Genomic DNA, 16589 nt, shown 5'->3' with positions numbered 1-16589 from the left:
CACAGTTTAGTTATTTTATTCAAAATGTTAAACCACCTCTATGAAGGGCTGTGCGCAATGCTCCAACTTCCCACCTCAATTAAAGCCAGACTTAGACTCACTGGGTACATAGCTTTTTATTGAACACCTTGGTACTGTAATTCAATTTTCAGTCTTTAATATTCTCTGGCTAACCCAAACCTGCTTTGTTTTCTGATTAAAACTCCTATGAACACAATATCGACAGATGAAATTCAATGAGCCACTGGGCTAGCACCGAACGCTTTAATGAATAAAAGCAGTGCAGAGGAACCTCGATTATCCGGCATTCAATTATCCAAATGTCGGATTATGCAGCAAGATCGCAAGATCCCAATTCTTGGCTAAGCTATGTTATCCGGCATTCGATTAACCACCCGTGTCCTTCGGATACTCGCCAGGTCCTCTGCATATGTAACCTGTGGACTCATATCCTCAGCTACTTATTAAACCAAAACATGGGATAATCAAGTTTTGTTAAGTGCAACTCTTGTATTTCAGTTTTTAATGGACTTTCATAATGCAATGTGCTAATATTTGGGGACTGGAGAACTAGAATAATCAATGAAATATTAAATCATTACAATAGGTTCTGGTCTTAGCTGAACAGTTTTGATAGATTCTCTAGTTCAATTGTTCAGTATAGAATAAATGAGCAGATGTGGTGTTTTTCTATTCACTCAGTAAAAAGAACCCATTACTCCAACAATGAAGTTCAACATTTGGAATCACTGGACTACTTATTATATTTTTGACATAAAATGATGAAAAGGTCAGATTTCAAAATGAAAAACTTTAACTATTCTTCCTCCAGAATCAATATTTAACGGTGCCATGTAATATAGTGACGGAATCTAAATTGCCTGTTTGGATTACTTAAAAGTTCAAAGTGGTTTGTCTTCTTGACATAATTAGATGTTATTGTTCTCATGTTAAAGAAATGACATTTTATTATAATCATTTATGTATCTGATGCATTCTTTTGAAATATTCTGTTTCCAAGAAATTTAATGCTGCATTTTAATTTTTTCCATTTTCTGTTTTAGAGTAACAAATTAGGAACTGCTAAGCATGTTATTTTTTATATCAAAACAGTTAACAGATATGTTGCTTTTCAGCAATTATTTATGAAGAAACAGTTTTGCCTTTCCAATTCTGATACCTAACTAAATGAAAAACTGTTAATTTCCGCAATACAGTTACAATGCACGTATGTAGGTAGTTTGACAGGGAGAATGCACAATGGTATAAACAACCTTACATAGATTTTTGCTTTATCTGAAAATAGTTTTGAAGCTTCAATTGACTTGCTACTGAATTTCTCCTCACGTATAAACACATACACTCACACATAATGGTTAGGCTCGAGTTGTTTACTTACAAGTGGTCAGAGGGCTACATAGCAGGCAATAAATAAAACCATACCCAACTATAATTACTCAGGCCACATTTATCCCTTTTTCTGGAAAAAGCATGGAGGCAGTAGTGTTATGTGTTGACTAATTCATTGCCCTCACTAGTGAGAAAGCTCGGTAGACTGTGCCGATTGTTAAGGTGACTACTGAGTTTCTCAACAATTTGCAAGCCCCTACAGTGGCATTTTGATTCACTAGAAGTTGCAAGCCAATCAAGGGACAGTAAATTCTTGGTCAAGAGTACTGGCAATTGAGGCCTACCCTTTAAGGGATTAACTAAAGGGTAGTTCCTTTTCCTTTGACTTTTGCAGATGCGAGTCTTAGTGAGAAGACAATCAGGAGACTTAGACCCAAGGGCGAGGTCACCCTGAATATCCAGCTCGGAAACTCTATCTGACTTCTTGGCAGGCAAGACAATGGAGAAGTGAAGACCTAAAGCTCTTAAGTGTATGTTATTTGAATTACTGAAGTGTGAAAGTTTCCAATGGACATCTTGCACAGTATTTAACTGAAGTGGGTGAAGAGGAAATGTATTCTTCCAGGGCCAACTCACTTCATTATTATCCCACCTGTCTCACCACTGCTAGAGGGGAAATTTGCACCCTTAGTCTGTCTGTCCAGACAGCTTTACCAGTCACTTTAAAGAACACATCTGTTGGTTGGCTGCATCTGGTGCATGCACAGACACCTGGGAACTCGGGAGTGGAGCACATGACACACTTGCAACTGTTAACAGTTGGTAGGGGCGAAAGCAGGAATATGGGGATTTGTGCAGTAAAAGCAAATGGAGGATCAGGGAAACCCAACAGCAAACTCCCTAGGCTGAAGAGGTAGATCCATCCCATCCACTCGTGATAGGATGAAGCGATAAAGATGGAAGGGTTGAAGATGGAAAAGATGAGATGGAACAGAAAGGATGGAATGCCATGGGCCATATATGGCAAGAAAGTGAGAACTGCAGGAGCTGAAGATCAGAGTCAAGAGTGTGGTGCTGGAAAAGTACAGCGGTCAGGCAGCATCTGAGCAGCAGAAGAATCGATGTTTCGAGCACAAGCTCTTCATCAGGCGGGTTTCATCTTCAAGCGACAGGTGGAAGAGATGATGAAATCAGTTAAATGTGTCATAATGGCAGGGATAATTACTTTAATACAAATTGTTTGAAAGCTGTTTTTTATGCTAAGAATGAAGATTTGAACGAAACATTTCAGAAAAGCTGTTAGGTGAACTGAACAAAACAAAATCAGCATTTCTTCCACCGACGAAAAACTGGTTCAGCCTGTATCATCCAGACTTTCTGTACAGCCTACCTCTAAACGGTGTGCCACCATATCAAGTTGAACTTAAGCAAACAGCAGTTATAATGCTGCTTTGAAACTTGGCCAAACAGGGTTCTCTCATGGAACAAGACTGGCAATTAGGAATAAAAACAAAGTACTATGGATATTTGAGATAAAATCTGAAATTCTGGAGAAACTCAGCAGGTCTGGCAGCATCTGTCGAGTTGGAAACCAAATTATTATGAAGTCATATATGACATCTTTGGAACTGATGGGGACTAGTAATTAAAGATTTTTATGCTGATCACAAATCTTATGTGGATTTCCATTGGTTTAAAATCTATAGCAGGGGCTACTTTTATGCTTTAGACATCATCATTGTTCTATCAGCATTAGTATACCAGGACTACAGGAAACAAGATGAAAAATTATTAGGGATGGTCAGACTATTGGGTAAAGTTCCCTTGAGAAGCATAAATAAGTCAGACAGAAAACGCTGTAACAGTCTATTAAATGTTGGGTGCTTTGTAAGTTGTGCAGAGTACAGTATTGAGGTTTAGCTGCTCTTAACAGTAGGCAATGAGGGTACAAATGGTCTTAGCACTCTCAGCATTAAGCCAGAGAGAAAAAAAATCAGCTGAGTGCTCTCATTGCTTATGACCATTAAATGATCCTTGATTTTTTTTTTAAAAGTGCATAAATGATGGAAGCAGAAATAGGTGGATTGGAATACTTCCATCTTCTGAACTCTTGCTTGGTATTTGTTATCCAAAAAGGTTGCTTGACTAGGTTATATAACTAACAATGTAACTTCCAAGTTATGACGGACAGCCACAATCATTATTTGAAATTAACAAAGCTTATTTTGTTTCCTAATTATATCATGAAATTCCAATTTCCATTCATCACAAACCATTCAATAACTGAGGCAAACAACTGAACAGCTGGAATCAGAACACATTTTCCACAACTGCCTTCAATGCATTATGCAAATCATCAGAATATGTATGCTCAGGTCTTATTACACAAAAGATGGTTAATCAGGACTATCATCACTGTTCAAGTTACTGACAAGGAAAACAAAGCTATCAAGGAAAGCTGATTATTTTAAACTCTGGTTTGACAAGAAGTTTTGCTTCTAAGTGAAACAGATTAATTAATTTTGTATTACGTGACAATTGATTACTCTTAGAAGTGGCGCATTTTCACTGGACAAGGGATTTGTTTTCCTGGATTCTTGTTTGCCTGTCTCCCTAATGAACATTAACCCCATCTATCATAGCTTTCATACACAAACTGCTCTGAACAGTCAACACACAAAACTGACTCATCTTCATTTTTGATTTAACACATTTTGTTCATACAAAAATACTGAATATTGATATTTATTTGGGAGCTATACAAAGATAGCATTTTCCTTCAAGTCCAGAAAGTCCAGGTTATAGTGAGGGAGCAGGGTTAAGGGAGGAGGTTCAGAAGTTGGGGCACAGGGTATTGGAGGAGATTGCTGAAAAACAGAGAAGTGAAAGGAAGAGCCAGTGACTAGAGAGAAACATGGAAAAAAGAAGAAACTGAATAAAACAATATAATGCAACAAAGCACATGCAGGTTTGTCAACAGGGATCAAATGGGTTGAGGGTGGAAAAAATACATTTCCTTAGGGACTTGTACCCTGTCTAATTGTACTTAAATGCAATCGAGAGGGTGGTGTTGGAAAAGCACAGCAGGTCAGGCAGCATCTGAGGAACAGGAGAATCAATGGGGCATAAGGCTTTCATCAGGATTCTCCTGCTCCTTGGATGCTGCCTGACCTGCTGTGCTTTTCCACTGCCACACTCTCGACTCTGATCTCCAGCATCTGCAATCCTCACTTTCTTTGTACTTTAATGCACACAGTATTGTGAAACAAGGTGAACGAGATTGTAATGCAGATTAAAATTGGCAGGTGTGATGTTGTGGGTATCTCAAAGATGTGGCTGCAAGGGGATCAGGGCTGGGAACCAAATATCCATGGATATGTATCCTATTGAAATGGGCTGTGTTGCCTCGTTAGTAAGAAATTAAACTAAGTCAATAGCAAGAAGTGATATAGAGTCAGATGGCATAAAACCTGTGTGGGTAGAATTGAGGAATCACAAAGGAAAGACAACCCTGATGAGAGTTAATGTACAGGCCTCCATGCAGCAGTCAGGATGTGGGACAGTAAATAAATCAGAAGATGGCAAAGGGATGCAAGAGGAACACTTAGAATAATCATAGCTAGAGCCAGAGGAAGTGGCGGAGACTAGTGCAATTGCAACATTTAAAAGGCATTTGGATGGGTATATGAATAGGAAGGGTTTGGAGGGATATGGGCCAGGCGCTGGCAGGTGGGACTGGATTGGTTGGGATACCTGGTCGGCATGGACGGATTGGACTGAAGGCTCTGTTTCCATGCTGTACATCGCTATGACTATTTCAATACACTGGTGGACTGGGAAAATGAAGCTGGGAGTAGATCCCAAGAACAAGAATTTATGGAATGCCTACAAGGTGGGTTTTTTGGAACAGCTTGTGGTACAGTCTACAAGGGAACAGGCAACTCTGGATTTGGTGATGTGTAATGAGGCAGACTTGAGAAGCTGCATTTGGACCCTGTTTAAAAGAGGTACAATACATTACAGCACTCCCGACCGACAAAGAGAAGAACAGAGTATTCACCAAGAACGTATCTCCCCGTAACTTCATCCGCAGGTGCCGAACAGACAAACAATGCAACGAGGACATGCCATGACATAACTCACTGGCCACGCTACCTTACATAAAAACATCTCGAAACAGCCAGACTTCTCCGACCACCGGGATCCTTGAAAACCCATAAACCAACAGCCATGCTCAGACAACAACGTACGAGGACAAAAGACCCACTTACCCATCATGTGCAAGACAAACATAATTTAAGATTACAAGCAAAGACTGCACAAAACACTATATAGGACAAACAGACAGACAATTAGCAATCTGCATCCATGAGTACCAACTAGACACTAAACGCCATGACCAGCTGTCCCCAATAGCTACACATGCAGATGACAAGGACCACAAATTTGAGAACATAATGATCATAGTAGAAGCCAAACAGAACAGCCAGAGAATGTCTTAAAGCACGGTACTCATCCACAGACTCCATCAATCAGCACATAGACCTAGACCCAATACACCGGCCACTACAATGAACAACCATAACCGACAACCAGAAGTAGCAGGAATGGAAGCAAACAGATTCCAGAAGACAGTACTGCAGCGCTTCACAGGAGGCACCAAAACACTGAAGATGTCACTTAGACAGGGGACAAAACGTCTGCAAATCAAGTTCCCAGCTCAGCAAACATATCTACAACTACGACGAGGCAGAGTTGTTTAGGGAGCTTGAAGTGAAGGAACCCCAAGGGGGCAGTGACTACAATGATAGAATTCACCCTGCAATTTTAAAGGAAGCCACTGTACTCAGGTGTAAAGGTATTACAATTGTGTAAAGGTAACTACAAAAACAAAGGGAGAAATAGATCAAAATTGATTGGAAGGGGAGCCTAGCAAGGAAGACAATGAAGCAGCAATGGCAGCATTTAGTAGGCAGAGCAGAAGTTCATCCCAAGTAAGAATCACATTAAAGGGAAGGACAAGGCAACCATGGCTGACAAGGGAAGTCAAGGACAGTATAAAAGCAAACAGTGTGGTGAAGATTAGTGGGAAGCCTTTAGAAACCAGATGACAAAAAAGCAATAATGGAGATGAAGGTGATGAAATATATGAAGATAAATTAACTAGTACTATAAAAAAAAGTGCAAGTTTTTAAAAGTTGTATAAGAAGGTGAGAGAGACAAGAGTGGTTACTGGAAAATGGCACTGAAGTGGTAATGGGAAACAAAGAAATGACAGAGGAGCTGAATAGGTACTTTGCATCAGTTTTCATGCTGGAAGACATCAGCAGCATACCACAACTTCTAGACAGTCAGGGGAAAGAAGTGAGTATAGTGGCTATCACTAAGGTGGTGGTGCTGGGGAAGCTGAAAAGTCTGAAGATGAATAAATCACCCAGACCAGACAGACTTTACCCCAGAGGTTTGAAGGAGATGGTTAGGAGATTGCAGAGGCATTGGTGGCAACCTTTCAGGAATCACTGTCAGGAAGGGTCATGGAAGACTGGAAGTTGGCTAATGTAACACCTCTATTTAAAAAAGGGGGAAGTGAAAGACAGAAAACTATAACTTGACCTCTGTACAATTTTACAAGAGTGCATTATTAAGGATGAGATTGCAAAGTACTTGGAAGTGCATTGTTAAATAGGGTTAAGTCAGCATGCTTTGTCAAGGGAAGGTCAAGCCTGACAAACATGAGAGAATACTTTGAGGAGCCAATGAGCAACTATAGACAAAGGAGAGCCAACGGATGTGATCTACTTGGATTTTCAGATGGTGTTTGACAAGGTGCTGCACAACAGGCCGCTAAATAAGCTAAGAGCTGATGGTTTTATGGGCAAAGTAAGGCTTGGATGGAAGACTGACTGACTGGCTGAAGGCAGGGCATGGGGTAAAGGGGAATTTTTCAGGATGGCAGCTAGTGAGAAGTGAAGTTTCACTTCATGTTGTTGATATGACAACTATTCACATTATACATTAACAATCTGAGCAAAGGAACTGAGAGCATTGTTGCTAAGTTTCATTTGACAAATGGAGGGACAGATAGCATTGAGGAAGTGGACAGGTTGCAGGAGGATTTGGACAGGCTAGGCATGTGGGCAAAGATACGGCAAATGGAATACAATGTGGAAAAGTGCAAGGTTGAAAAACATAACAAACGTGATTCATTTGCTCAAAGTTTGTGAGAAGATTTGTAGCTCAGGTGCTCGTTGTTGTGGTTCTGTTCGCCGAGCTGGAAATGTGTGTTGCAAACGTTTCGTCCCCTGTCTAGGTGACATCCTCAGTGCTTGGAAGCCTCCTGTGAAGCGCTTCTGTGATCTTTCCTCCAGCATTTGTATACCCAATATACTGACCACTGCAGCGGACAGCTGGAACTGACAACCAGAAGTGGCAGATTCAAACCACTACAAATGCCGGAGGAAAGATCACAGAAGCGCTTCACAGGAGGCTCCCAAGCACTGAGGATGTCACCTAGACAGGGGACGAAATGTCTGCAACACAAATTCCCAGCTCGGCGAACAAAACCACAACAATGATTCATTTGCAGAGCAGGCTCAATGGGCCACACGGCGTAATGCTACTCTTTTATCTTACAGTCTTACGACGTGAAAGCAGATCCTGTATCTTGCTGTCTTTAGTAATGAAAACATAAGGTAAACATCCATACTAACGACAAAGAGAATTTATTTCAAAGTTACAGCATCAACAGATTTTCTTCCCAAGACAATGCATATGGAAATCTGCATGACTAACCTTTAGACAAGTTGGAATCAAAGGTTTTCATTTTCTGGACAACCATCTCAGCCGGTAATACTTGGTTAGTTAGTGCAAGCCACAAGAATGTTGGTAGAATGTGCACATTTGACTGTCGTGACAATATAATTCAAGCAGAATTATAAAATGGTAAAAGGTTCTGTGGTGCAGTGGTAGTGACCCCACCTCTAAGCCAGGTTTCTTCAGGTCCTACCTGCTCCAGAGATGTGGAACAACTCTCTGAACAGGTTCATCTGAAAATATCTTAATGGTCGAGTAACTATATTCCACTCTCAGTCAATGTGCTGGAGTATTCCAGAAACATCATTGTCATACAGATCTACAGCACAGAAAAAGTCCCTTCAATCCATCACTTTCACACCAGTCAAAAACAACCACCTAATAATTTCAATCCAATTTTCAAGCATGTGGCCCACAGCCTTGTGTACCTTGGCATCACAAGTGCATATTTACTCACTTCTTAAATGTTGAGTGTTTCTGCCTTGATCACCTTCAAAAGCAGTGAGTTCCAGATTCCCACTACCCTCTGGGTGAAAATGTTTGTTCCCACCTCGCCTCTAATCCTTCTGCTTCTTATTTTAAATCTATGCCCCTGGTCACTGATCTCTCTACCAAGTGAAAAACTCTCTTCCTCTCTACCCTGTCTATGATCCTCATAATTTACACATCTCAATCTCCTCTTCCAATGAAAACAATCCTCAGTCTGTGCAATTTCTCTGCATAACTGAAACCAGCCCAGGCAGCATCCTGGAAGATATCCTGCATATGCACTTTCTCCAGTGCATACACATCTCTCATATAGTCTAGAATTCCATATCCAGCTATGGGATAAACAATACTTCATAAAGTTTCAGCATACCCTCCCTTATACAATCAACTAAAGGCCAGTATACATATGCCTACTTTTCCACTTTACCCACTTGTACTGATACACACCAAAGTTCCCAGATCAGGATACTGAGGATGATCTGCGCTTATGTTACAATTGTACAAGATTTTGGTTTGGCCACATTTAGAATACAGTGTACAGTTCTGGTCACATTACCAAAAGGATGTGGACACTTTGGAGAAGATGCAGAGAAGATTTATGAGGATGTTGCCTGGAATAGAAGGTGCTAGCTATGAAGAGAGGAGAGTAGGTTTGGATTGTTTTCATTAGAAAAAAGCAGATTGAGGGGGGACCTGATTGAGGTCTACAAAACCATGAAGGGTAAAGACAAGGTGGCTAGAGATAAGCTTCTTCCCAGGGTGAGCAATTCAGTAACGAGCAGTCATGCTTTCAAGTTGAGAGGAGAAAGGTTTAAGGGGGAATACATGCATAAAGTACTTTACACAGAGGGTGGTAGGCGCCTGGAACATGTTGCCAGAAGTAGTAGAGGCAGGCACGGTAGATTCATTTAAGGTGTCTCTCGATAGATGCATGAGTAAGTGGGGAGCAGAGGAATACAGATCCTTAGGAATTGATCGATAGGTTTAAACAGTGGATTTGGATCAGCACAGGCTTGCAGGGCTGAAGGGCCTGCTCCTGAGCTGTAAATGTTCTTTGTTTTTTGATCCTTAGTGCTTCCCAGGGTCCTACCATTCATCATTTATTCCCGTGCTTGTTTGTCCTACCCCAAGTGCAATACCACAATGACCCAGATTAAACTCCATCTGCAACTGATCAGCCCATCTGACTAGCCCGTTTTTATCCTCTCATAGTCTAAGGCTATCCTCTTCACTAGTTACATCTCACCAATTTTTGTATGATTCCCAACTTCTGATCAACCCTCCTAGATTTAAGTCTAAACCTTCCATATACACCAAAAACAGCAAGGAACCCAACAATGACACCCCATAAGGCCCAAATGGACAGACTTCCAGTCAGAAAAACACCTCTCAATAACCACCCTTTGCTTCCTGCTGCTCAGCCAATTCTGAATCCGATTTACCAAGTTTCCTTGGATGCCATGAGTTCTTTGCTATTAGTCTCCAATGCAGGATTTTATTAAATGCCTTACTGAAGTCAAGTAAGCAACATCTTAAACACTGTCCTTTAGACATCTGGTCATTAAAAAATTCATATCAACTTGGTCAGACATCCCCTTAATTAAGCCATGCTGACTGTTCTTTATCAATCTTTCCTCTCCAAATGCAGATTAGAATTATAAATAGAATCCCTACGGTGTGGAAACCGACCCTTTGGCCAACAAGTCCACATCGACCCTACGAAAAGCAATCCACACAGACCCATTCTCCGAACCTCTATTTACCCCTGACTTGAAAACCTAGATTATGGGCAATTTAGCAAGGCTAATTCACCTAATCTGCACATCTTTGGATTATGGGAGGAAAACTGAGCACCTGGAGGAAACCCACACAGACACAGGGAGAATGCGCAAACTCCACACAGACAGTTGCCCGAGGCTGGAATCGAACTCGGGTCCCTGCTGCTGTGGGCAGCAGTGCTAACCACCGAGCCACAGTGTCACCCAGATTAATTCTATCCCTCAGAATTGCTTCTAATAGATTCCCCACCAGAGGTTAGATTGACCGGCCTGTACTTTCCTTGTTTAATTCCTTACTGCCTTCTTGAATAACAGTATCACATTGACTGTCCTCCAATCCTCCAGCATTTGGGCGGCACGGTGGCACAGTGGTTAGCACTGCTGCCTCACAGCACCAGGGACCTGGGTTCAATTCCCACCTCAGGCGACTGACTGTGTGGAGTTTGCACGTTCTCCCCGTGTCTGCGTGGGTTTCCTCCGGGTGCTCCAGTTTCCTCCCACAGTCCAAAGATGTGCGGGTCAGGTGAATTGGCCATGCTAAATTGCCCGTAGTGTTAGGTAAGGGGTATATGTAGGGGCATGGGTGGATTGCGCTTCGGCGGGTCGATGTGGACTTGTTGGGCCGAAGGGCCTGTTTCCACACTGTAAGTAATCTAATCTAATCATTTCTCCTGTGGTCTAAAAGGAATTGAACATTTTGCAAGCATCCTATTTCCTCCTTTGTCTCAGTCCACATAAGATATGTTTTATCAAGCCTTAGAGATTTATCTACTTGTAAGTCTACTGACCAGTCAACCTACCTTTACTGATTTATTTAATTGCATCAGAGACTTTTTCCCTGACGTCTATATTCATATTGCCCCTTGCATGAGTGAGCATTGAACCAAAGTATTAATTTAGAACAAAACGTACCACTATACTGGAAATATAAAACAAACAGAAATTATTGGACAAACTCAGCAAATCTGGCAGCATCTGTGGAGAGAAAGCAGAGTTAATGTTTTGGATCCATTGACTCTTCTTTGGGACCACCCAGGAAAAGGTTTGCAGGACTAGAAAGGTTAATTCTGCTTTCTCTCCTCGGATGCTGCCTGACCCAGCAATTTCAGCAACTGTATTCATTTAGAATTTACATTACCACTATGGTTCTTAATGCTCATTAACCTGTAACTCTGAATGTAACTATAAAATAACTTGGGATTTTCTTTCATTTTATCTGCCTTTCAACTGTTCAAATCTCCCTTTCAAGTTCCATCTTGCACATTCTATACAACTCTAGGGCTTCTGATTTGAACTTTGCAACAAGGTTACTGCTGAAAGCACTAGACAAATCACAGAGCAAACCTACATACTCACTGATGCAAGATTAGGTTTTACTACTCATGCATACAACAGACGACTGATGTTGCAGTACAGTTTAGCAACGCGACTCACCATATTTTACTGGCAACCACCATTTAGATTTGACACCAACATTTTAATCGAAAATTGGACAATGTAAACAGTTCTAGATGCAATGATTTTCTATCTGCATTTTCAGAAGATATCATTTAGGAAAACATTTACACCAGGGCTAGACATTTTACTTTTACTATAAATGGATTTCAAATATATTTTGATGCAAAATATGGAATGCTAGTCTGGGATCAGCTATCCTTAAAACAACTATTCACTAAACAATCAGACAAGTAGATGTACGCATATCACTTATTTTCGTCTGTAGTTTCACAGTTGCTTCTCCAGTCAACTGCAACTATATGTAACTTGTATATAGCATTTAACACTGACTGATTGATTACCAAATGTACATTATTGTAGAGTCAATAATTTAATTAAAACTCCATCCTAATCCAACAAGTTCAACATGTAGTGGAACTGTGCAGGTAATCATTGCTGTACTGTGAGAAAATGATAATTGAGAATCACAACCTATGAGTACCTGCTTTTTCTCCTCGTTGGTGTTTCTGTTTTACCTCTTCGAGGAGGTGTAACTGCTGAAGGGGAGTTGGAAAGTGTTGGGTTGTGACATTCCAGATACAGTGAGAGACAGTTTGTCAGACCAACTTATCTTTACCTATCAGTCACTCTTGTAAATAGTTTAGAGCAATAAAATCTACCCAAAGTGAGAGATTATTAGCTGTAGAATTTGATTGCTGAATGTACTACAAACTGATGCTCAGGGGTTTGAAAAACCATCCGGACTGTTAGTGCTTGGTTGCCATATCTCACAAGCAGCTCAAAGGGTAACAAATCCTAAACTCAGCTCTTCCAAGTTTCTTTATAGCATTGCAACTCCTTCAAGTATCCACTCGAGTGGAGGAAAAGGTACCTCCAGACTTTGACTGCACAGTTGACTGCAGAGTATGGACATTGCTGCAATCTAAGTTGCAGAGTAATTTAAAAACTCTTGATAAGAATATGACCAGAGAATTTGTCAGCTCTTCATTTTGTTGCCTTGTCCTCATCTCATCCCTCAAACTGATTACAGACTCACAAAGACGATTAACCAAAAGAGATTAAACAGAAGAGAGAAAACATATTTCCTTTTACCTTAAATAATCTAGTTGTCAAGTAGCATAGGAATATAAAACACATTGAGTGATGGGGTCAGGGGAATTATACAGTAATAAACATCAATACTTTGAATTAATTTGCAACATGTGGATTAATGTCATTATTTATGTTTCATTCATACTTGAAGGGAAGTGGTAGCCTGGCAAATCAGAGGCCTGTGAGGGCAATTTCAAGGGCTGCAGTGCTAATTATGTTTATGTGGAGCTGAGATCATAGAAACCAGAATGGATAAGGCAGGTTGAGTTCCTGTTCTAAAAGATTTGATCTGTGAGAGTGATCTAAGTAACTTGCAATATAAAGCAGCACATATATAATAAAACACAAACGCAATGTAAACATTTTCTCTGTGGGCCTCAAATTCAGTAGGGGTAGATGCAAAGAACTCAAACAAATAATTCAAATGTTTTCACCACTTACTGTGCTTCTCTACACAATCTCCTTTCTCATCTTCAACAAATTCAGAGAGACATGACCCACAGTGATCAAATCCTGTCATGCAAGGTTCACGTCGCTTTATGATGCAGTCCAGTTTACCAGGGCAGGTTTCAGCTGAGGGACACAGATGAAAATCAGTTCAGCAAACTGGCAGATTTTGCACATCTTAAGATGACAAACAAAACAATCTGTTGATCCCATCTTCTTGCACTTAACCCCATTACTACCTACCTGTGTTCTTGTCCATGCAGGTTTCTTATTGAGAAGTTAAATAAGATGTGATGTACAGCAAAATAGCTGGAACAGTTTCTACACAACTTATTTGAGAGCTCCTTTTGGTCTCTCCAACAGCCAAATAGGATGCCAGTCTCTCAATTGCTAAGTATTGCATCATCAGCAAAGAGAAAAGATTACTAATAATTTGGGTAGTCCTTTTACAGACAGCATGAGTAAAATGGGCCAATGTTGCCCTCGTTTCATACAGTACATTATAATTCTAAATTAAAAACCACACAACACCAAGCTATAGTCCAACAGGTTTACTTGGAAGCACTAGCTTTCGGAGCACTGCTTCCATTTAAACCAGTTGGACTATAACCTATTGTTGTGCAATTTTTAACTTTGTACACCCCAGTCCAACACCGGCATCTGTAAATTATAATTCTAAAGCAGACTGACTACCACTTACAGGAGGACATAGTATCTCTAAATTGAATGGAATGCTTGGAGTTCATCCATAGCTCACTATGTGCTTCCTGCTTCTTGTATTTACACTAAGTTTCATAACTTCATTCAGGTAGCACCCACTTTACAGCAGGAGCTAGATTTTTCAATAATCTCAGTTTGAGAGAAAATATGTTCAACAGAACTACTGTTAGCGAGTTTTGAGAAGATTGCAGCTTAGGTTAAGGTTCTGGATGTAGGTTTTCTCACTGAGCTGGAAGGTTCATTTTCAGATGTTTCGTCACCATACAAGGTAACATCTTCAGTGAACAATCTGGAAGCTCACTGAAGATGTTACCTAGTATGGTGATGAAACGTCTGAAAACGAACCTTCCAGCTCACCAAGCAAACCAAGAACCATTGTTATTGCCTGTTTCACTTTTTGTTAAAGAAATCAAATTTACATTGATGCAATAAAAAAAGATGAAGGAAATGCTTCACAGATCAAGCAGCAGATTGAGGAAGAGGGAAGGGTTAATAACACGAAATGTTAACTCACCTTCCTATCTCTACAGGATGTGAGCTCCAATCTCATTTAGAGTCACAGATGTACAGCACGGAAACAGACCCATCGTCCATGCCAACCAGATATCTTAGATTAATCGTGTTCCATTTTCCAGCATTTGGCCCATATCCCTCTAAACTCTTCCTATTCATATACCCATCCAGGCGCCTTTTAAACGTTGTAATTGTACCAGTCTTCATCACTTCCTCTGGCAGATCATTCCATACATGCATCACTCTCTAGGCGATAAAGTTGTCCCTTGGGTCCCTTTTAAATCTTTCTCTTCTCACCCTAAACCTCTGGTCTCTAGTTCTGGATTCCCCCACCTCAGGGAAAAGACCTTGTCTATTTACCCTATCCATGCCCTTCACCCCTCAGCTGACAACACTCCAGGGAAAACAGCCCCAGCCTATTCAACCTTTCCCTATAGCTCAAACCCTCCAAGTCTGGCAACATCCTTGTAAATCTTTTCTGAACCCTTTCAAGTTTCTCAACATTCTACCTATAGCAGAGAGATTAGATTTGCACACAAAAGTTCAGAAGGGTTTGGAGGGGTATGGGCCGGGTGCTGGCAGGTGGGACTAGATTGGGTTGGGATATCTGGTCAGCACGGACGGGTTGGACCGAAGGGTCTGTTACCATGCTGTACATCTCTATGACTCTGTGTGATTTTAAATGAACCTGTTGGACTAAAACCTGGTATCATATGATTCTGATTTTGTCTACGTCAGTCTAACACTGGCATCTCCACTTCATTTCTAAAAGGATTACAATGTATTATTTATCAACATATTTAAACATACATCAAGTTTAAATACTTCAAAGAATTACACAGTAAATGGGGAAAGTTGAATTGTTCTATCAAAAAGCCAGCAGAGACAATAACAGGGTGAGTTGCCTATCTCTACACAGTCATTTCAATTACAAGAACCAATTAAAAAGGTCAAGGCATGAAAGACAAAGTCACTCCAATAATTTATCATATAAGACATAAAATTCCTCACTTTTGTGCATTCATTGAATGACTGACTGACTGATTTATTCTCACATGTATCTGGCGATAGAGTGAAAAGTGTTCTGTCACCACAATCCGGCACCATTTTGCGGTACAAAAGATTTTTAAAAGTACTTAAACAGAGTTCATTTTCATCGGCTGAGGTCCCAAACACAACTTCAGGACTTCTGCAAGGCCCCCTTTCTTGGCCTACTGCAGCCAACGACCCTGCTCCTGTCACTGACATTGCTGCAGTTGATGTCTTACTGCTGCATAGAGAGTCCCCACTCCGGGTCTATGAAGTCAGGCGTCCCCATTCTGTCATCGCTTCAGCCGACTCCCCGCTACCATTCCAGGAGTCCACACATTACGCCTAAAAGCTAGGAGTCACCACCAACACCGTTCAAGTCTCGTGATATCAGGAAGATGGAGACAGGGAAAAGAAAAAAGACAAAAAGGAGACCCGGATGGGCTCAGCCTAACACTACCTATAGTGCCAGCGCCGCCATCTTGAGGTCAGGTCACAGGGAGTTTGGAAAACTGGCATAAATAAACTTTGAACAGAACAATACTTTTGTGGCAGCAAAATTTGTCAAAATATTTGACTGCTTTGTAAGGTTACATTAATATTTAGACCATAAGACATAGGAAAAGAAATTAGGACATTCAGCTCATCCAGTCTGCTCTGCCATTCAATCACGGTTGATAAGTTTCTCAACCCCAATCTGTCGCTTTCTCTCTGCAACCCTTTGCTAACTGTATTAATTAGAAATCTCTCCCGAAACTGCTATGACAGTCTAAAAGACAATCAGCCAACTTTCTGCAAACTAACATATCGGTCTTAAAAATAATTATATTCAGTGATCTTAGGTTCTATTTATACCAATCATCTCACCAAGTTAATAGCTAAACATTAGGACTGTGTTCC

General features: G+C 40.7%; 1 protein-coding gene across 3 annotated transcripts in view; it reads right to left on the bottom strand.

Moving 5' to 3' along the window:
* Nucleotides 1–16589, bottom strand: part of LOC132825807 (neural proliferation differentiation and control protein 1-like) — a 199906-nt gene that overhangs the window by 103867 nt on the left and 79450 nt on the right. For 2 of the 3 annotated variants that reach the window (XM_060841295.1, XM_060841296.1), the window contains exon 2: nt 13422–13553. The exons of the other annotated variant lie outside the window; for it this stretch is intronic. In XM_060841295.1, the coding sequence (XP_060697278.1) occupies nt 13422–13553 (132 nt within the window). The remainder of the gene's footprint in view (nt 1–13421; nt 13554–16589) is intronic. 3 annotated transcript variants of the gene reach the window in all.

Source organism: Hemiscyllium ocellatum, chromosome 21 (genome assembly GCF_020745735.1).
Source record: "Hemiscyllium ocellatum isolate sHemOce1 chromosome 21, sHemOce1.pat.X.cur, whole genome shotgun sequence".
Lineage (NCBI taxonomy): Eukaryota > Metazoa > Chordata > Chondrichthyes > Orectolobiformes > Hemiscylliidae > Hemiscyllium > Hemiscyllium ocellatum.
Note: the sequence above shows the minus strand (reverse complement) of the source record. Positions and strands in the feature narration are given on the sequence as shown.